At 55.6% G+C, this 19,887-nt stretch overlaps 2 protein-coding genes and 1 non-coding gene across 5 annotated transcripts; all 3 read left to right on the top strand.

The window, feature by feature from the left end:
• The first annotated feature begins 442 nt into the window (after positions 1 to 442).
• Positions 443 to 2,450, top strand: C4H12orf57 (chromosome 4 C12orf57 homolog). Of its 2 annotated transcripts, XM_081588053.1 has the most exons (4): positions 443 to 645; positions 763 to 990; positions 1,264 to 1,440; positions 2,220 to 2,450. In XM_081588053.1, the coding sequence occupies exons 2-4, from the start codon at positions 939 to 941 to the stop codon at positions 2,369 to 2,371; spliced, it is 381 nt and encodes a 126-aa protein (XP_081444179.1). In that variant the 5' UTR covers positions 443 to 645; positions 763 to 938; the 3' UTR covers positions 2,372 to 2,450. The 2 variants fall into 2 exon arrangements, with proteins under 2 accessions (XP_081444179.1, XP_081444180.1); XM_081588054.1 differs by lacking the exon at positions 443 to 645 and having other exon boundaries at positions 784 to 990; positions 1,264 to 1,353.
• Positions 604 to 665, top strand: LOC145504074 (U7 small nuclear RNA). The gene has a single exon (XR_014052056.1). It is a non-coding gene; the product is annotated as a U7 small nuclear RNA (small nuclear RNA).
• Positions 2,451 to 2,831: 381 nt separating the features above from the next.
• Positions 2,832 to 18,687, top strand: PTPN6 (protein tyrosine phosphatase non-receptor type 6). 2 transcript variants are annotated; one of them, XM_081588051.1, is made up of 16 exons: positions 2,832 to 3,141; positions 9,396 to 9,518; positions 9,697 to 9,891; positions 12,416 to 12,605; positions 12,754 to 12,870; positions 12,956 to 13,069; positions 13,225 to 13,321; positions 13,619 to 13,698; positions 13,863 to 14,012; positions 15,009 to 15,140; positions 15,258 to 15,412; positions 17,377 to 17,444; positions 17,543 to 17,694; positions 17,792 to 17,883; positions 18,204 to 18,344; positions 18,513 to 18,687. In XM_081588051.1, exons 1-15 carry the CDS (start codon positions 3,128 to 3,130, stop codon positions 18,316 to 18,318), a joined length of 1,794 nt encoding a protein of 597 aa, XP_081444177.1. In that variant the 5' UTR covers positions 2,832 to 3,127; the 3' UTR covers positions 18,319 to 18,344; positions 18,513 to 18,687. The 2 variants fall into 2 exon arrangements, with proteins under 2 accessions (XP_081444177.1, XP_081444178.1); XM_081588052.1 differs by lacking the exon at positions 2,832 to 3,141 and adding an exon at positions 9,165 to 9,320.
• The last annotated feature ends 1,200 nt before the right edge of the window (positions 18,688 to 19,887 follow it).

Below are 19,887 nucleotides of genomic sequence, written 5' to 3'. Positions count from 1 at the left end.
GATGCCGGTGTCCCAGGACAGCTCTAAGGAACTACGCAGACTCGGGAGGCGTTTCTGCCACTGGTCCCACAGCTAGGAGCCTTCGGGGACTCTAATCCTTTCGGTTGAGTAACTAGAAATGGTGATACAGCGGAGGTGCAAGAGGCGTGGCTGCAATAAGTTTAGAACCCAGGTGTCTTAACCACCCTAAGGTTGCGGGGAGAGGGAGTGGGGGACAATTTCAAACGCCCAGAAGGGAGGGGAAATTAGAGGGCGTTAGCTCACACTTCGACGCAGGACCATTTTAGGAAAGCGCGGGAGCCGCCGAGCTCTTTTTTTTGCAGTGAAGCCCTGTCTGCGTTCTTAAAAACTAAAGGGGGAGTGACTGGCTTCCTCCTCAGCCAATCGGTATCGAGTCATTTGCATAGGCCCCCATCCAACGTTCACAAACTCTATCCACGAAGGACTTAAGGGAGTTCTTTAGAACATGGTCTTCCCCTCCGAAAGTCGCAGTGTGCCTCGTTATCTGTACAGCAGCAGGAGCTAGGACCCGGCCGTCGGGGCTCACCCTCACCGACAGCGGGGTTGTTGGCTATGCCGCGCTCTCTCCGGCGATTATGCGCGCAGTGTTACAGCTCTTTTAGAATTTGTCTAGCAGGTTTTCCGGTTCGTACCGGAAAACCCCTCCCACATGAGTCGTTATCAACAATAGAGTGATGTTTGGGTGGAAAACTGAGGTTTTTCTCCTGATACGGAGTTTTTTTTTTTTTTTTCTTGTTTAAGGCTGTTTGGCCAGTTTCTGGCGGAGAAGATCGAGGAGGTTGGGACTCATGTCTGGAAATTTCCGACTCCGTTTGATGTAGCTTCCCGTTCGCCTCCTCTCTGCGCCGGGAGGACCGTGCTAAGAGCCGGTTCGTTTCTCGACAGCTCGTGGTTGCCGCACGTGCATCTTTTGTCCCATGGCGTCCGCCTCGGCTCAGTCTGCGGCCCTGAGCGCCGAGCAGGCCAAGGGTGAGAAGTCTCCCATTTGGCGGGGGGGGCTAAGGGCGCTGGGCGAGCGGTGTGAGTGCATTCACTGGAAAGTGGAGGCCCGCGGGACCATCCTCTCTTCAGAGGGGCCTCAATGTCCTCAGCGAGGAGTTGGGGGGCAGAGCTCATCGGGTTGTTATGGCTTCAGTTCACTAATCTGCTGCCCTTTTCGTTGCGCCCTCGGCCGCGCGGGTCGGCCGGACTCGGATGCCCACGCGCGGCGGCGACTCCTCCCTGGGTTGCATCTGCGCACAGTGGTCCTGGCCGAGGTGATCCAGGCGTTCTCGGCGCCGGAGAATGCCGTTCGCATGGACGAGGCTCGGGACAACGCGTGCAACGACATGGGCAAAATGCTGCAATTTGTGCTGCCCGTGGCCACGCAGATTCAGCAGGAGGTTATTAAAGCCTACGGCTTCAGCTGCGACGGGGAAGGTGGGTCGGACGGGAGCCGGTGGTGGACTGGGTCGAGCAGAGGGCGTTGGATCTGTAGGGTCCCTGAGCCGTTGTCCCCTTTTTTGCCACACGGCGGCAGCCACAGTCTAACAGTGTTGGCACTCAGAGCCCAGGGTCTGCTGTGAACTTGGGCCAAGAGAGGTTCTTAAGTGCATGTTGTAGTTACCATTAATTACACTGTTATTCCGTTTTAAGAAGAGGAGTCAGGCTCTGCTAGTAAACCAGTGCTGGAGGCCACAGCAGAACTTCCTATGAGTCCCATTTTGATGGCTTTTAGTGAGATGTCTATATGACCACACACTTCTTCAGCCTCCTCCTCCCCCCAAAGTGTTTCAGCTAATCTGAGGGGTGGCAGTTCGGTTTCTTGGGTGAGATCACCGAGTTTTCCAAGAGTGTATGATTCCGCCCAGCTGGCCCATGATCCTCCTGGGTCCTGGTTATAGACTGGCGATCTCGTTCTGGTGGGTATGCATCCTTCGGGCTTTTGTGACTAAACTGCTAAAATGGTTAATCTGATTCTGGGAAGCACACTGCTTTAGGATGTTTTCATTGACTGCATCCCATCCAGTCGTGCCTGGTGTAGACCAGGAAATAGTTTATCCAGACCACGCAGGGCATTGTCTGGGTCTTGTTTTGGAGACAGCTACCTGGCCAGAGGGGAAGCAGCCATCCACTCCCATTTCAAGCTGCCCCCTCCTGCCATCTTGGGCACATCCGTCCCCTGTGGGTGTGGACTGATGCTTCATTCCCCTTTGCAGGTGTTCTTAAGTTTGCACGCCTTGTCAAGTCTTACGAAGCCCAGGATCCCGAGATTGCCAGCCTGTCTGGGAAGCTGAAGGCGCTGTTCCTGCCGCCCATGACCCTGCCGCCCCACGGGCCTGCTTCGGGTGGCAGTGTGGCCGCCTCCTGAGGGCTGGCCCTCCTGTGACACTGCTGGGGAAGGGAAGACTTTATTGTACTGCAGGATAATAAATGTGCCTGTGACTTAATGTTGATGTATGTTTTTTGTGACCCTGACAGCCTCTACGTCCTGCCTGATTCTCTCTTGCCTTTTAGGCTGTCCCATTTCCCTGTCCAGATCTTTCCTGTGTTCCTGCAGGGCTGGACCGGCTCCAGGGCAGAGTGGGAGGATGGGCCGGCCCCTCAACCCCCCTGGGTGGGGGGCCTGCACAGGCTTCACCCTCTTTGAGCAGTGGGGCTTTCTGGACTTTTCCTGAGGCCCCTCGGCTTCTGTGCCTCTGGAGACTTCCCCATTGGCTGGTGCTCCCTTGGTCAGGGTGACTTCCTGGGCTTTGCCCGTAGCACCCAGCTTCCTGTGGCTCGGTTGGCTGGCGGGTCAGGTGGAGTTCCAGGTGGCTCCTCCCTTCCCCGCAGAGGGAGGCGGGGGACAGGCAGGCAGCGTTGGGCTGGCGCTGGACTGCCAAGTGGGACTGGAGGGAGAAGCCAGCTGCTGAGGCCAGCTCCGCCCCCCCATCCCTTTTCCGGGGTTATTTAGTCCAGGGGCTTGTCCCTGTGGTGCCTCTGGCCTGGAGGGCAGCATCGAGAGGAAAGTGGCTGGTTTCTGAGCATTCTTCCTCACCTGGCTTGGGCCCCTGCACAGCTGCGCCACGGGACTCAACCCTGCCCCCTGTGCCTTCTGCCTGGGACTCCCCACCCCTCTGGGGAAATGCTGTCCCATGGGTAAGTCCCCTGCTCCATCTGGGTAACGGGGCTCCTGTTCATTTGAGAGGGAGGGGCGGGGATCCTGCTCACTCCTGACAGGTGCATGACCATGAGTGCGACCTGCCCCTGCCCCCTCCCCGGGTCACTTCCCCCACAAGATGCCAGAACTCCAGCCTCGTTCATGCCCCTCTGCCCCACCTCCCCTTCTCTAGCACTTTCTCCCTGGCAGATGCATATTTATTCTCACCAAATTTCTCTCTTTGCCCTCTGGCCCCCTGCTTCTGTCTTCTGCTAAGGACACATCCTCTAGGGAGCTGAATGTCACCTGAAACACTACACATCTGAAAGGCAGACCTTAGAAATATCCCCTAGTTCCACTCAACGTCCCAAATTCTTCATTCTGATCTCCCTCAGTTTCCCTTTACTCCTCTGCATCAATTCATTCAGATACTGTTAAGTATCTATTGTATGCTGGTGCTTTTTAGTTTTTAAATTTTTTTTAAAGATTTTTCTTAAATATGGACCATTTTTAAAGTCTTTATTGAATTTGTTACAATATTGCTTCTGTTTTATGTTTTGGTTTTTTTTGGCCCCAAGTCACGTGGGATCTTAGCGCCCCAGTCAGGGACAAACCTACACCCCAGGTATTGGAAGGTGAGGTCCTAACCACTGGATGGCCAGGGAAGTCCTGCCAGGTGCTTTTTAAGTTGCTGCCAATACTGTAGCAAACAAGAGAGACAGTTCCTGCCTTCACGGAGCTTCATGCCAGTGGAGGGGGACAGAATGCCAAAGGAACCCATTAAATAGGTTAATTGCAGGGTCTCAGAAGTGTTACCCAGAAAATAAACCAGCTTCACATGCTAATAAGTGACTGGGGTGCCAGTGGCATCACTGGCTGGAGGGGCCAGGGAAGGCTTTCCTGAGTCGGTGACACAGGAGCTGAGACCTGGATAAGGAGGAAGAATCAGGCTCCAGTGCTTCTGGCAGAGGGAATAGCCAGTGTAAAGGCCCTGCTGTGGGAATAAACTGAATGATGGGGCCTGGGGGCAGAGTTGGCCAGTGAGGACAGAGGAGGGCTGGGTCACGTGGGGCCTTGCTGGAGTTTGGATACTACAGTGAGGACCTGCTGGGCGTCTTGGTGAGTTGGTAGGTTGGTCGCCCCAAGTCCAGTAAGTTCTTGCTTCTTATTTTCACATCTGCTCTTGGGGTGTGCCTGCCTCCCTCAGTGCACCCCTTGTCTCCTTCAGCCCCAATGTCAAGGTTCTTTTAAAAAAAAATAATTTATTTAAGATTTGTATTTATTTATAAATTATTAATGTATTTAGAAAGAAATTATCTATTGATAGATTTATTTATAATTAAATTATTAATATATTTATGTGTAAACAAATATTTTATTGGTAGGTTTATTTATTTATAAATAATTTGTTTATTGATAGATTTATTTTTATATAAATACATTTATTTGTTAGTTGTGGCATGTGGGATCTAGTTCCCTGACCAGAGGTTGAGCCTGATCCCCCTGCACTGGGAGCGAGGAGTCTTAACCAGGTCCCTGCTGTCAAGGTTCTCATTGGGTCTTCTGGTCCCCGATCCCTTCCACGCTCCTGCCAGATGGTTGGCAAGTCCTTTCCTGGGACAGAATCCTTCCTTGGTTCCTCAGCTTGGCCTCGTGAGACCCTCTGCCAAGGATCCCAGCCTCTCAGAGAAGCTCAGCTCAGCCATAGGGCCCGGCTCACAGATGGCGCTATGCTCGTTGGTCCCGTGCCAGCCCCCCAGGGGCCTCTGAGGGAGGAGCACCCCCCACCCCGCCCTCGTCATGGGCTGTGCCCACGTCCTGCCTCCTCCTCCCGCAGTGGGTGGTGCAGTGGGAAGGACAGTGGACTCGTCAGATGTCAGACGGCCTTGGTTTGTTGCCTTCCCCCTTCCTAGCTTGTGACCTTGGTCAAGTTACTTCTCTGAGCCTTAGTTTTTGTTTCTAAAGTTGAGCTAACATGGACTTCCCTGGTGGTCTAGTGGTTAAGAATCCACCTGCCAAGGCAGGGGACATGGGTTTGATCCTTGGTCTGGGTAGGTTCCACACGTTGAAGGGCAACTAAGCCCTTGGGCCACAACTACTGAGCCTTTGAGCCCCAGAACCTGTGCTCTGCAAAAAGAGAAGCCACAGCACTGAGAAGCCCATACACCTCAACTAGAGAAAGACCACAAGCAGCAGGGAAGACCCAGAACAGCTAAAAATAAATAAATAAAAATAAAATTGGGCTAACAGGACCTACTCGGAGAAGGCAACGGCACCCCACTCCAGTACTCTTGCCTGGAAAATCCCATGGACGGAGGAGCCTGGTAGGCTACAGTCCATGGGGTCGCTAAGAGTCGGACACGACCGAAGCGACTTAGCAGCAGCAGCAGCAGCAGCAGGACCTACTAAATAGGGTTGGCATGTACATTAATAATGTCACATAAAAGCTGTTCATACTAAAAACCTACTTCATATAGGCTTTTTACATCAGCATTTGGGAAATATTGTTGAGCCCATTTATCAGGTAGGGATACTGAGGCCCAGGGAACTTCAAGAGCTTTCTAGAGATTACTTTGTTTGCTCTTCCAGACTGCCTTTCTGCATCCCCGTTGATCTTCATCTCTGCCTTTATCTCCTTGCTTCCCAAGTGAGTAATTTTCTCTTCTGAATTAGTAGGCCCTTACTTTTTTAACTCTCAGCTTCCTTGAGCCTGTTTACCTCCCTTTAAAAAAAAAATGGGGAAAATAATTCCTAGATCTGGTGGTCCAGTGCTTAAGAATCCACCGGCCAAAGCGGGGGACACGGATTTGATCCCTGGTCCGGGAAGATCCCATTTGCAGAGGGGCAACTAAGACCGTGGGCCACAACCACTGAGCCCTGAGGGATGTCTGAGGCCCAAATGGGAGTGTGTGTGTGTGCACGCGCAAGTGCTCTGTGAACTCCAGAGCACTTATGCCAAGGAAAGTGTGGTGCTTCTTATTTATTTTCTTGCCAAGGGACAGTAGAGACTGTACATACCATCCATGTGTCTGTCTGCCTTCTGACTTGACACCCTTCAGAGAAATTCCTGTCTCTTTCATGGTCAGGAGTTTCTGGGTGCCTAGTTAGTTTCTTTTTTAAAACTCCAGAGGGAGAGTGGCTTGTGGCCACAGTACAGGGGGTGTTGGGTGCTACGTAGGGACCTGCAACTTTGTGTGTGGTTGGGATGCTGTGTCCACGTGTGGGTGTTTGCACCTGACTATGTACGTGTATAGATGGATGTGGGTGATGAGGTTGCCTTTAGTGGGACTGTGTGTGCATAAGTGGATGCTCGTGCGTGTGCACGCGCACGTGTGTGTATACTCATCTGGATGTGACAAACAGGGTGTGCCTGGGTAGAACTGGGCCTGGGCTTGTGACCATGTACATGCATGGGTCCGGATGAACATGGTCATTTGACACATGCTCTGTGTGAGGCATGGTGCTAAGTTTTAACCACTTGGAGGTGAGCCAGACCAGCAGTAAACCTCCTACGCTGGAGGTGAGGGCCCCCTGTAGTGGAGGTGATGGTGTCCAGTCTCTTCCTGCCCCCTGCTGTGAGAGAGTGTTAAAGTCTTTCAGGGCTACTGTCTAAGATAGAGGTAGTCAGTGTTAGACCATGAGATAAATAGACCAAGCAGGGTCTCTAGAAACCCTTTCTGGGGGTGGGGAGTGTGAAGAATTGATATTCAAAAAATGATAAAGTAGCCAACATAAGAAAATAGACTTTTACTGGGCTTGAATAGTTGGTTATTTATTTTTCCTTCTTTTTTGAGGCATAGCATACATAATGTGCTAGAATACTGAACATCACATTTACTTCATCTGTGTACACACCACTCAGATGTGCTACCCCAGAAATTTCCATCTCCCAGTCAGTTTACTTATTTTAATGAAGCGACTACATGCCTATGCTACAATCTTCAGAAAGGTGGACTGGAAGGACTTCCCTGGTGGTCCAGTGGCTAAGACTCCAGGCCCCCAAGGCAGGGGGCCTGGGAGAGATGCCTGCTCAGGGAAGTAGATCCCACATGCAGCAACTGAAGATTCTGCAGGCTGCAATGAAGCTCAAAGATCCTGCATGTCACAACTAAGACTTGGTGCAGCCAATTAAATAAGTAATAATATTACTTATATTATGTATTACTTAATAATACAAAAATATTAAAAAAATAAAGGTGGAAGGAGAGAGAAGGAAAGGTCCCTCCCAGCCCTTTCCTCCAGCTACCCGCTCTGGTCCCTTCCCTAGGGAAGCCACTCACAAGGTTTCTTGTGTATCTTTTTTTTTTTAAATTTTGGTTGTGCCCCAGGGCTTGTGGAATCTTAGTTCTCCGACCAGGGATCGAACCCTTGCACTCTGCAGTGGAAGAGTCCTAGCCACTGGACCCCCAGGGAAGTTCCCTCTTGTGTATCTTGCATTGGGCTTCTTTCCTCTTGCTTTGGTTTGGCGGTATGTTTGTATTTGGAATTAGATGGAATATCACAAGCTTTTAGTGTTTAGGGCCTCCCCAAGTGAATGGGCCCTGAGAACAGGCCATGGCAGTGTCTGGATGCCCTACTGCAGCCCAGGAGATAGGCCCCTGGTCAGAGTCCTGTGCTCCGTCGGATTCAGACCAGACCCCCTCAGCAAGAACCTACAATTCAGACTCTGGTGGATCCACCCATAGGGCTGGCGGCTCTGGCCCCACCTGCTTTCCATTCCACTTCTCACCTGACTGCAGGGTTGGGGCACGGTGGATAGCCTAAAGGCCGAGGACAAGAAGCAGAGAAGGTACCAGTTGGACAGGGCTGCTCCAGGGTCATTTTGTCCATCCCTCTGTCCCAGGGCACCTATTCAGATGTGTGTGTCGAGGGAGGGTTTCTATCCCTCTAAGAGGCATCTGCCCAGCCTAAACAGTTAGGAAACTGCCCCCTCCCACTTTGGCCTGAGTGGAAGAGTCTCTCAACCTCTGTTCGTTTTTTTTTTTATTTTTATTTATTTATTTATTTGGCTGCACTGAGTCTTAGTTGTAGCATATGGGATCTAGTTCCCTGACCAGATATCAAACCTGGGCCCCCTGCGTTGGGAGCAGAGTCTTAGCCACTGGACTCCTAGGGAAGTGCCCCCCTCCCCAACCTTTTTAACTTTTTCTTTTATTTTTTAAAATTTATTGATTTATTTAGCTGTGTCCAGTTTTAGTTGCAGTACACAGGATCTTCCATTGTGGTACACAGATTTAGTTGTGGCACAGGCTCAGGTGCTCCACAGCATGTGGGATCTTAGCTCTCCGCCCAGTGATCGAACCTGTGACGCCTGCCTGCCTTGCAAGGCAGATTCTTAACCGCTGGACCATCAGGGAAGTCCTTTAACTTTTTATTTTATATTGGACTGCAATTCCAACCTCTGTTCTCTGGAGTCCCGAGGCCTGACATATAGTAGCTAAATCACTAGCTTTGGAGCCAGGCCGCCTGGTTTGCACTCTGGTTTGCCATTTACTGAACGTGTGGCCCCGGGGCTCCCTTCATGCCCAGAGTCTCAGGTTCCTTGTCTGGAAAATGGGAATAATGAAGTTACCTGCTTCACAGGGCTACTGTGAGGACATATCAGATAAGGCAGGTAAATACCGCCCCGCACAGTGCCTTGTTGTCTAGGCAGACTCTGCTAATGATAGTTGCCACCCTCACCATTATTATTGGTTTGGACCAAGGAAGGCTGCATGGAGCAGGAAGAGATGGCGCATGACTGTGTGGGTTCCCATGGACCAAGCATGAGCTGGCCCGGGGCGCTGGAGGCTCACGTGTGTCCTTATTTGGGTGGTCGTGTGTGGAGGGCCACCCTCCCCAGGCCTTCGATAGCAGGCGTGTGGGAAGTGGGTCCTGTCCCCACCCCCACTGCCACCCCATGCTTCTCCCCGCTCTGCCCTAAAACGAGAAGTGAGTGAGTTCCCCCAAGGGGTCGGCCGCGCCCCTTCCTGTCCCCGCCCTGCCGGCTGCCCCAGGCCAGTGGAGTGGCAGCCCCAGAAGCAGGACAGGACGGTGCTGGGTGGCGAGGTGGCCTGGGCGCTGAGAGCCGCCAGAGCTTAGCCCCAGCATCCCCTGCCTGCCCAGACTCAGCGGAACCACCCCGTTGCCTGCACGCCTTCACCCCCCTCCCCGCCCCGGGCACCCCCAGGATGGTGAGGTAAGGGCCGGGTAGGCAGGAGGCAGGGCGCCCCAGGGCCCTGGGGCCTCTCCTCACCACCCTCCCGGCCCCCAGGTGGTTTCACCGAGACCTCAGTGGGCTGGATGCAGAGACCCTGCTCAAGGGCCGAGGGGTCCATGGAAGCTTCCTGGCACGGCCCAGCCGCAAGAACCAGGGTGACTTCTCCCTCTCCGTCAGGTAGGTGGCCTGCGGCTCCAGCCGGGGGTGGGGTGCCAGCCCTTGGCTGCTCATTTCGCTTCCCCAGGCCCCTGGGTGTATCCACCCCAACCCTGCCCGGGACCCCCACCCACCCCCTACCCCCACCCGACCTCCACTCTCCCATCCACTGGCCTCACCACCACCCGGTGCCCTGCAGGGTCGGGGACCAGGTGACTCATATTCGGATCCAGAACTCTGGGGACTTCTACGACCTGTATGGAGGGGAGAAGTTCGCGACGCTGACGGAGCTGGTGGAGTACTACACGCAGCAGCAGGGCGTCCTACAGGACCGAGACGGCACTATCATCCACCTCAAGTACCCGCTGAACTGCTCAGACCCCACCAGTGAGAGGTGAGGGGCTTCGCTCCCTAGCCTGCCCCACGGAGAGGTGGGCTGGCCTCCCCGCCTTCGGCCTCTTCCCTCTGTGTGATCCGCGGGCCCCCTTTCCATCAACCCCTAGGAAGCAAGAGAAGGTTGCCTGGCCCTTCTCCAGGGTCCCTGTCCACCCGCGCCCCAGGCCCTACCAGTGCCAGAGAGGCCTCTCCTCGTGGCTGTGTCTCCCAAATGGCCGGCTCTGTTGTTAGAAAGCTCTTCTTGCCTGGGACAGAATCTGACCTCTTGTAACTGTTCCCTCCCCAGCATGGGTTCCTATGGTTGAGGAGGAGCGTAGGGGTCAGCATGTATGACATGTAGCCTCATCTCAGTGTCGCCTGAGAATGGGTCTGCCCTCTGGGGCTGGCTAGCGCTGGACTAGTCCCTTGACCAGATCCACATCATTGAAAACTGTGTCATAGGGGTGCAAGGGCCTTGTATCTGGGCACAGGACAATACTCTAAGCATTTCCTGCCCATCTTTCTGGTTTCAAAGATATGGTCCCCAGAACTGGGCTGGCTACTCCCCAGGTGGTCTCCCCAAAGTGTGAGCAGACCCAAAGACTCTGCATTTTATGGGCGGGTGGGGGGTGTCTCATTTTCCAGCTGTGTCTCCATGATAGCTGTGTCTCCTATAATTAGGGGAAGGGCAGCTGAACAACTCTGGGTTGTTATGGGGGCTTTTTGGGGAACACTCCTAGGGCCAAGCCAACTTGTCCTTGTCCTATATTTGTGCATCAATTGTTGAAATGATTCTGAACCTGGATTATCTCAGCTTTCGGTCATTCTGAGATGCATGCCTCCCAGCTTGCATCCATATTTTGTTCAAGTCACTGTTTGAGACTGAGAACTGGATGAGGCTGGGATAAAGGCCCCAGACCCACACCTGGAGACCCTTTTTCCCATGAACATGCAGCCAGGGATCCATTTCTGGTGAAGCTGCCTCCCCTAGGAGGGAAGCACTTGGATGCCCTTGCTCGTGACTGTCCTTCCCTGGTGTTCACTGCCTCTCACCCTCTTCCTGCACCCCATCTGCCATATTCATGGGGATTTTCCGCCCAGATCCTCTTGAGCTCTTCATGACCTGGCCTCCTCCTTGTCCACAGCCAGGGTCCGGCCTACTGGCTGCTGCCAGAGGATGGGTGGATGCAGGGGTGGTTGAGGATGGAGCTGGAAGAGGGATGGAGCTGAGAGGACCTCCTGGGGCTTGGGGTCAGGGTTCAAATTGTGGCTGGAAGAGGTCAGGGACAGAGGGACTCAAGACCAGGGCAGCTGACTTAAAGAGGGGCTTTTGGTTCCCCATACTGGGATGCCTGGATTCACTCTTGACCCTGGGAACATGTGCAGGAGGCTCTTTCTCCCAACCTCCGCTCTGGTTTGCTCTGGTTCTTGGTCTTGGCAGCTGCCCCTCCTCCTCTGGGGGGAATTTGCATTTGTCCCCTCAATGGCTAGCTCTTTGCCTGTGGTCAGCCTGACATTTGCATGGAGACTTCCTCATCCTGGGGGGCCTGGGGGAAGAGGGTTAGACCCTTCCCCTCTGCTTGGGGGCCCTGGCCTATCCTTGGGCGGTGGGATATGGGGCCCCGGGGGTGCTGCACTGGGCTCGGGACTCTGGAGGTCTCCAAGCTGCAGTCTCCTCCGGGCCGCAGTACGATGGGGTGGGACAGACTGGCCCCCTCCCTCCTTCCCCCCATTCCTGCGGTTGGAAAATGCCCCCCTTCCCCTGTCCCTGGGCTGAGGAAACCTCACAACCTCACTTCTCACTCTCTCCCCAGAAGGAGTTTTGTGTTTTTTCCATCACGTGGTTTCCTGTGGGGCTGGGCATTGCGGGGCTGCAGTTTCCTCCTGGGAAGGGGGTGTGTTTTGGGGAAAGGTCCTAGTTCTGCTTTCTGTCCCTCTAAGCCCCTTGAGCCTCCCCCCCCCAACATCGAACCCCAGCAGCCCCTTCAGTGACATCATCTGGGAGCACCCCAAAGCCCCCAAACCACTATTCATCCCGCAGGCTTGTCCACCTTCCCGACCCCCAGGGGGACTTCTCCCCATCTCCCCTCCCTTGTGACTTCCGTCTCTCCCAACACCATTGCTGTCTGTGGTTTGGCCTCCGTCTGCATTTCTGCTTCCCTTGCCTAGCCCTGTCTTTCATGGAGACTCTTCCTGGGTTTCACCCCTCTGAACATTCTGGATGTGGCTGCCTTTCTGCCTGTGTCTTAAACTTGCAGAGGTGGGCTTACTTAGAAGTCCTGAGGCTTGCCACTTATCAGCCAGGTCCTTGGGCTAGCGTGCAACTGCCCAGCCTCAGTTTCCTCATCTGTAGAATGGGTAGTACCTACCTCTCACGTTTCTGTGAGAGTGACGGACCTACTCATAGTGGCGGATTTGAGAGCGTGTAGCAGAGCTCAGTTCAGCACATGGCAGGTGCCCAATTTCCCTGCCCCCTCCCTGAGCATCTGCCCAGCTCCCGCCCCCGGCCTCAGTCTCACCTCCCCGGATGCTGCCTTCCCTAGGTGGTACCATGGCCACATGTCTGGAGGGCAGGCAGAGACTTTGCTGCAGGCCAAGGGGGAGCCCTGGACCTTCCTTGTGCGTGAGAGCCTCAGCCAGCCTGGAGATTTTGTGCTGTCCGTGCTCAGCGACCAGCCCAAGGCTGGCCCCGGCTCCCCGCTCAGAGTCACCCATATCAAAGTCATGTGTGAGGTAAGGCCTCTGGGCAGCAGGGAGGCACCCCTCTGGCGGTCCCCTCTGTGCCCACAGCCTTGCCCGTGGGGAGGGGCAGCCTGGGCTTTGGTCCGAGCCTGGGGGTCCAGGTAGGGAGACTGAGGTGGCCTGACTTGGCACCCCTCAGGGCGGACGCTACACAGTGGGGGGTTCAGAGACCTTCGACAGCCTCACGGACCTGGTGGAGCATTTCAAGAGGACGGGGATCGAGGAGGCCTCCGGGGCTTTCGTCTACCTGCGGCAGGTGAGGGGTGGGCCTGGCTGCCCCCTCCCATCCCCTGAGCCTCTGAGCTCTAGAGGTGGCTGACTTCTGGCCTCCCCCACCCCAGCCATACTATGCCACGAGGGTGAACGCGGCTGACATTGAGAACCGGGTCTTGGAACTGAACAAGAAGCAGGAGTCAGAGGAGACAGCCAAGGCCGGCTTCTGGGAGGAGTTTGAGGTTTGTGATGGGACCAGCAGGGTGAAGGGCGTGGGGTCCCAGGCAGACCCCATCCTCTCACTCCCCACCCCCCCGTTAGTCTGCCCCACGACCTCTATACCCGTGGACACCCCTCTTACGGGCCGGGGGCTCCATTTCCCCGACTCGTCCCACAGAGTCTGCAGAAGCAGGAGGTGAAAAACTTGCATCAGCGGCTGGAAGGGCAGCGGCCAGAAAACAAGAGCAAGAACCGTTACAAGAACATCCTTCCGTGTGAGCGCCCTGGGCAGCCTCCAGCCCGCCCCTGACTCAGGCAGCGTCCACCCATCTCAGACAGTCCCCTTCCCCAGCTCTGAAGGGCGACCCCTCTTCCTCCAGGCTCCCAGAGGATCCCCTCATACCCCACCCCACCCCCTTCTTCCTCTAAAACCTCCAGCCCACACAGATCCCTCCACCCAGGTGGGTCCCCCACCCTAGCCTGCCCACAGGGCTTCTGGGCAAGGATGGACTGGGAGCTCAAGAAGGGCTTCTGACCCAGGCCCTTCTTGCTTCCTTTCTGCCCATTCCCAGTTGACCACAGTCGAGTGGTCCTGCAGGGACGTGACAGTAACATCCCTGGGTCTGACTACATTAACGCCAATTACGTGAAGGTCGGTGTGTTTGCTGGTCATGGTGGGGTGGGGGCAGGAAATGGGCCCCGGCTCCTGGGGTTGCTGGGTCCAGAGACATCGGGTGAAGCCAGAGCTGTTGCCATGGGTGAGTGGGTGGGTGGATGAGGGGCTCAGAGCCCTGCTCATCTCTGCACTCTGTCCAGAACCAGCTGCTAGGCCCCGATGAGAACGCTAAGACCTACATCGCCAGCCAGGGCTGCCTGGAGGCCACGGTCAACGACTTCTGGCAGATGGTGTGGCAGGAGAACACCCGCGTCATTGTCATGACCACCCGGGAGGTGGAGAAGGGCCGGGTAGGCTGAGCCCCATGCTGCCCCCACCCCCAGGACTGCACCACCACCATTAAGCTGGAGAGACACTTAGGGGGCACCTCAGAGGGCAAGGGCCCGACCTCCTTGGGGAACTGAGGCAGAAGTCTGAGTACACGATGACTCCCAGGTCTCTGCTTCCCATCCGGGACTCCCCTGACCACCAGACCCCAATTTCCAGAGGCCTCCATCCCTTTAGTGTCCCCCCGCCCCATGCCCACCTGTCCCCCTCGGGGTAGTAGCCCCTCCTCTCCACTCAGCCTCATTACTCTCTCTGAGGTTGGCCCCAAACCCTCACCCCATGGGCAGTCTGCACCCTCGCATGGCACCCTCTGCCCTGGAGGGGCTGTGACCTGTGCAGAAGTGTGTGACCTCTGCGTCAGGCTGTCCCCCCGAGGACCCTGATACTCAGGCCTGGTGGCTGCCCTCCAGTCCTCACCTCCTACCTGCCAGGTTCCTTCAGGTTTCTGTGCCTCTGCAGGAGCTCATTTCTCCTAGGAAGTGACTTCCTCTCTCCTCCCTATCTCTGCCCGACAGACTGCTCATTTTTTCAAAGACCCAGCTCACATGCTCCCTCCTCTGTGAAGCCATCTCTGATTTCCTCCATTACCTACAGGGAGAGTTAGTCTCTGTCTTCCCCCCACCCCCCGCCCCGGGCTCCTCAGTGGCTCAGTTCCCTGGCTCACCCTGCTCTCTGTGAGCTCCTGGAGGCACTGGTGCACCGGGCTGTGTCTTCCTTGTGTCCATAACTCCATCCTGGTTGGCGTGGCTTCAGGTGCGAGGCCTGTACCGGCCCGCGCGCGCAGAATGACTTGTTGAGCGGCTGGTCAGGTCTCACCACCTGGAGCATGCTGAGCCAAGACCTAAACCTCTGACTTTCGGCCAGTTCACCCATTCATCCATCAGATGCTGCAGGGCCAGCACCGGGCACTCAGGCCCTGCCTCTGTGCCTCACTTCTCCCCTCCCCCCTCTCTTTTCAGAACAAATGTGTGCCATACTGGCCAGAAGTGGGCAGTCAGCGTGTTTACGGACCCTACACTGTAACCAATTGCGGGGAACATGACACAGCTGAGTACAAACTCCGAAACTTACAGGTCTCCCCGCTGGAAAATGTGAGTGTCCTCTGCCCCTGCCCCAGGCTGGGGGCCCTGCTCATGCTCCTCCTGGGCTGGGTAGAATGAAGCCACACAGGGGGAGCAGGGCGCACTGACCCTATGTCCTCCACCCAGGGGAACCTGATTCGGGAGATTTGGCACTACCAGTACCTGAGCTGGCCTGATCACGGGGTCCCCAGCGAGCCTGGGGGTGTTCTCAGCTTCCTGGACCAGATCAACCAGCGGCAGGAGAGTCTGCCTCATGCAGGGCCCATCATCGTGCATTGCAGGTGAGAGTGACAATGATGATGATATCGGTGATAATAATCCAAGTAGTAGTTGGCAAGTGAGTACCGCCAAGCTCCCTGCACTGTTGTAAGCAATTTACACGTGAACGCATTTAATGTCTCCCGCCCCCCTCCACCTCTTCTGGGTTCCCTGATGGTTCCAGATCCACGGGTGGAACTTAGCTTGAACCAAGCCCATGGCTTGATCCTGTGCCTGGCGTGGGGAGCCTCCATAGAGATGTAGCGTCTGGTCCAGTCTAGTCCAACCTGCCACATGCAAATGAGGAAATGGGTCAAGCCTCTTGTCAGGTCACTGCTGGTCTGTTGGGGGAGCCTAGAGCAGGGCTCACGGTAGACCCAGGTCCTGGTCACTCCTGTTTTTTCACACATGCCTACCCACGGTCTTTCTCCTTGGGGTCGGTGTGGCTCCCCATCTCTTCTCTTTACTGGCTGCAGCCATGGGGGGAGGGGTGCCGAGACCTCTTCATGCTGCTCCTATTTCTCCCTTCCTGCCAATGCCCCCAGCTCAGCCCCTCGGCTCATGCACCATTAGGTCCACTGGAGCTCCCCATGTTCATGATCGGGAGACCCTGCTAAGCTGGGGAGTTGAGGGGTCAGCAATGAGCAGCAGGGGCCCCAGCAGGCTACCTGGCCTGGGTGGAGGGGAGGGAGTAGGCAGAGGTTGCTGGACAGATATAGCTTCTGTAAATTCCAGCTCCTCCACTCCCTGGCTGTGTGATCTCAGACAAATGACTTCACGTCTCTGATTCTCAGATTCCTTATCTGTAAAGTCAATGTCTAATGGGGTTGTGGTGAATGTGAGACCCTCTCACTGTGTCTGGAGTACAGTAAATGCTCCAGAAGGGGGGTCGTTCATGTTTTGATATCTCCCGTGGTGAGGGGGGTGGTGTCTGTCTCCTTCCCTTCCCTTCCTGCTCCCTCCATGTGACCCAGGCTCTGAGGGCTAGGACTTCCTCCTTCTGCCCACCAGCCTTTGTGTGTCCTGGGGCAGGGCCGCATGGGCTGAGCCTGGAGGTACCCCCACGTGCCGCCTCAGGGACTCTACCTCCAGGGAGAGGCCCATTGCCAAGAATGACCCCGCTGCCCGTGCCCCCCCCCCCCCGCCACCTTCTTGAAATCCCCATGGCCTTAATTTAGACATTACAGGAAGGAAGTGGGTGAGAGGGTGTTATTTTTAACAATCTGGGTTTGAAATTAGACAGTGCGACTTGGGGCATCGGCCTGACTGGCCTAGTGGAGGAGGTGGAACTGGGGTCTCTGTGGGGCCTTGAGGCTGCTGGGGTCTGTGTGCTCAGGGGGTGGCGGCAGAGGGTGGGGAGAAGGGGAGACCTCCTGTTGGCTGCTCCCCCAAGTCTCCTGAGCCCAGTGGCCTCGTGGCCCGCCGGCGGGGGAGCTGTCCTCACCCTGCTGCCAGGACCTGAAGAAAAAGGGAGATGCAGCCTTGCAGAAAGATGGTCCTCATGCGAGGAGGGCAGTCTGGCTCCAGCCAAGGCTGTGGGAGAGGGCCCAGGAGGCCAGGGTGCCAGGGTAGTAGGCAGGACAGGTGGGATGGGGTCCCAGGTTTCCTGGGGTGGTGGGGGGCAGAGGGAGAAGTGGAAGCAGGCGGTGGGGCTGGGAAGGACTAGGATGGGCTTCGGGGAGCAGCATCTTAGCGCTTGAGTGCAAGGGCCTCCCCCCAAATCCCTTGGCTGGAGGGATGAGCATGGGTGCAGAGTCGGGCAAACCCCTGCCCTGCCTGCCCCACCCCCACCGCACTGACCCAGCCAGGTTCCTGCATCTTGTGTCACTGCCCTTTCCCTAAGCCCCGCCCCTGTCTTCTGCCCTTTCCCTAAGCCCCAGCCCTGCCTTCTGCCCGCTCCCTAAGCCCCGGCCCTGCGGGCGCCGTTTGAGCCCCTGGTTCCTGGCCTAAGCGGGCTGGGTCTCTCACTCACTCCTTCTCTCCCCAGCGCCGGCATCGGCCGCACAGGCACCATCATTGTCATCGACATGCTCATGGAGAGCATCTCCACCAAGGGTGAGGGTGACCGGTGGGGGACGCTGGGACTGGTGGGCGAGAAGCCCCCTGCCTCCGCCTCTGCTCGGGCCTTGACATCCGGCTGCCCTCTCGGCCAGGTCTGGACTGTGACATCGACATCCAGAAGACCATCCAGATGGTGCGGGCCCAGCGCTCGGGCATGGTGCAGACGGAGGCGCAGTACAAGTTCATCTACGTGGCCATCGCCCAGTTCATCGAGACCACCAAGAAGAAGTTGGAGGTCATGCAGGTGCGGGCAGAGTGGGGCCTGGCTGGGCTGAGGGGGCCAGTGGGTGTCATGGGGTGCTGCTGGGATCACCGGCCTCCCACCCCATCTCTCCCCGCAGTCCCAGAAGGGCCGGGAATCAGAATACGGGAACATCACCTACCCGCCAGCCATGAAGAACGCCCATGCCAAGGCCTCCCGCACCTCCTCCAAGTGAGTGGCCCCTGCCTAGCCCGATCCTTCCTTTCCAGAGAGGTTCGGGTTCAAGTATAAGCTTGGTTCTTACAACCTGTGTTCACAAGTGTCTCCTGAGTGCCCTTCCATGAGGGGCCTGGGCTGAGTATACTGATGTGTGAGATGGAGCCTCTGCCCCTAGGAGCTTCTAGTCTAGTGTCAGGATGCTGTCAGGGCTGGTGTTCTCGCTTTCCTGGCCTCAGTTTGCTCACCTGTGAGATGAGGTGACCCCGTGTCACCCCAGGCTGGTGCTGGGGAACCCTGCCCCTGTCTCCTGACCCACTGGCCCCACCCTGCAGACACAAGGAGGATGTGTATGAGAATGTGCACAGTAAGAACAAGAAGGAGGAGAAGGTGAAGAAACAGCAGTCAGCGGACAAGGAGAAGAACAAGGGCTCCCTGAAGAGGAAGTGAGCCGAGCCGGTCCTGGGGCGGCCATGGTACGGCCCTTCCCTGGCCTGTCCCTGGGGCCCCCCAGCTGGGCTTTCTGTCCTGGATAGAGGGGGTGGCTGTGGCCTCACCCTGCCTTCCCAACCCCACCAGACCTGCATCTTGTCCCCCACTCCAGGTCCAACCCCACCTTATCCTTTCCTCCCTTCCCTTTGCAGCCTCAGCCTCCAGTGGATGACCCACAGCCTGAACCTTGGAGCAACACCCCCTATTCTATTGTAATTTAAATGGCCGTGTCCCCAACTCCCTCTCCTGGGATCCTGTATATAGCCCAGCAAGGCCCCAGGCAGGGCCAGGCCGTTCTCTTGTAAATAAAGCCTCTAGATCACTGTGTGTGGGTCTCTAACTGTGTGCCTGGCAGGAGGGGGAGGCAGGCAGGGAGACTTCACAGTCTAACAGGTGAGTGTGAGCACGGGCCAGGTCTGGCTGTCTCTTCCCTTTCTTTATAGTGGAGGGTGATCCTGCCAGGGTGGTTGTGAAGAGCACTGAGATCAGGGATGATGATATATATAACTGGTAACAATAATTCATCACACTTTTTTTTTTTTTTTACACGTTATATTTATTGGATTGCACTGGGTCTTAGTTGCAGCATGAAGAATGTTTAGTTGCATCAAGTGAACTGTTAATTGCAGCGAGTGAGATCTATATCCTTGACCAGGGATGGAATCTGGGCCCCGTGCAATGAAAGTATGAAGTCTTAACCACTGGACCACTGGGGAAATCCTAATTCATTACACTCTTGGCATGTGTCTGGTGCGGTTTAAGAGACTAGAAGCACTGTGGACTTCCCTGGTGGTCCAGTGGTTAAGACTCTGAGATTCCAATGCAAGAGATAGAGGTTGGATCCCCGGTCAGGGAACTAAGATCCTACAGGTCATGTGGTGTGGCCAAAAAAAATGTAAAAAACAAGACTCCTCAAAATAGAACAAAACCAAGACTAAAAGTATTGAACCGAGGTACCTGTATCATTCCAATTTTACAGTGGGACAAACTGAGACACAGAGAGATTAAATAACTTGCTCGAGGCCACAGGACTGTTGAGCAGTGAAACTAAGATTTTAACTCAGGCCTTTGGGCCCCAGAGCCTGCATTCCTGGAAACGCAGCCAGGGTCACCCCGAGGCGGACACAACCACATTCTCTGGCCTGACTTCTGGGTCCAAGTGCTAAGAAGATGGATCAAGGGCATTTAGTACAGGCCCAGAGCCAACCTGCCTGCTGTCCCTGCCCTCCGGATGCCTGGTGCTCTCAGGACCACTCGGCTCCTCCCTTCCTGGGGCCACTGCTACCTTTTGGCTCTTGGTCAGAGTCTTAGTTTTTAAAATAATGTATTTATTTGATATCTGGTTGTGCTCGGTCTTCATCGCTGCTAGGGGTTTTCTCTAGTTGTGGCGAGTGGGGGTTACTCTCTAGCTGCGGTGTGTGGGCTTTTCATGGTGACAGTCTTGTTGTGGGACATGGGCCCTAAAGCATTCAGGCTTCAGTAGTTGCACCACGTGAGCTCAGTAATTTCGGCTCACGGGCTCTAGAG

This window comes from Giraffa tippelskirchi, chromosome 4 (assembly GCF_054371585.1).
Source record: "Giraffa tippelskirchi isolate mGirTip1 chromosome 4, T2T-mGirTip1v1.2.pri, whole genome shotgun sequence".
NCBI lineage: Eukaryota > Metazoa > Chordata > Mammalia > Artiodactyla > Giraffidae > Giraffa > Giraffa tippelskirchi.
The sequence above is the reverse complement of the archived record's forward strand: the minus strand, read 5'-3'. Positions and strand labels throughout refer to the sequence as shown.

Excerpts from the sequence above, each read along its gene's own strand:
- PTPN6 (XM_081588051.1), top strand. Across the intron at positions 12,871-12,955 it reads CTTTCGTCTACCTGCGGCAG|CCATACTATGCCACGAGGGT; the intron begins GTGAGGGGTGGG and ends CCCCCACCCCAG. Across the intron at positions 13,322-13,618 it reads TTACAAGAACATCCTTCCGT|TTGACCACAGTCGAGTGGTC; the intron begins GTGAGCGCCCTG and ends GCCCATTCCCAG.
- C4H12orf57 (XM_081588053.1), top strand. The coding sequence starts at position 939 with ATGGCGTCCGCCTCGGCTCAGTCTGCGGCCCTGAGCGCCGAGCAGGCC. Across the intron at positions 991-1,263 it reads GAGCGCCGAGCAGGCCAAGG|TGGTCCTGGCCGAGGTGATC; the intron begins GTGAGAAGTCTC and ends ATCTGCGCACAG. Across the intron at positions 1,441-2,219 it reads CTTCAGCTGCGACGGGGAAG|GTGTTCTTAAGTTTGCACGC; the intron begins GTGGGTCGGACG and ends TCCCCTTTGCAG.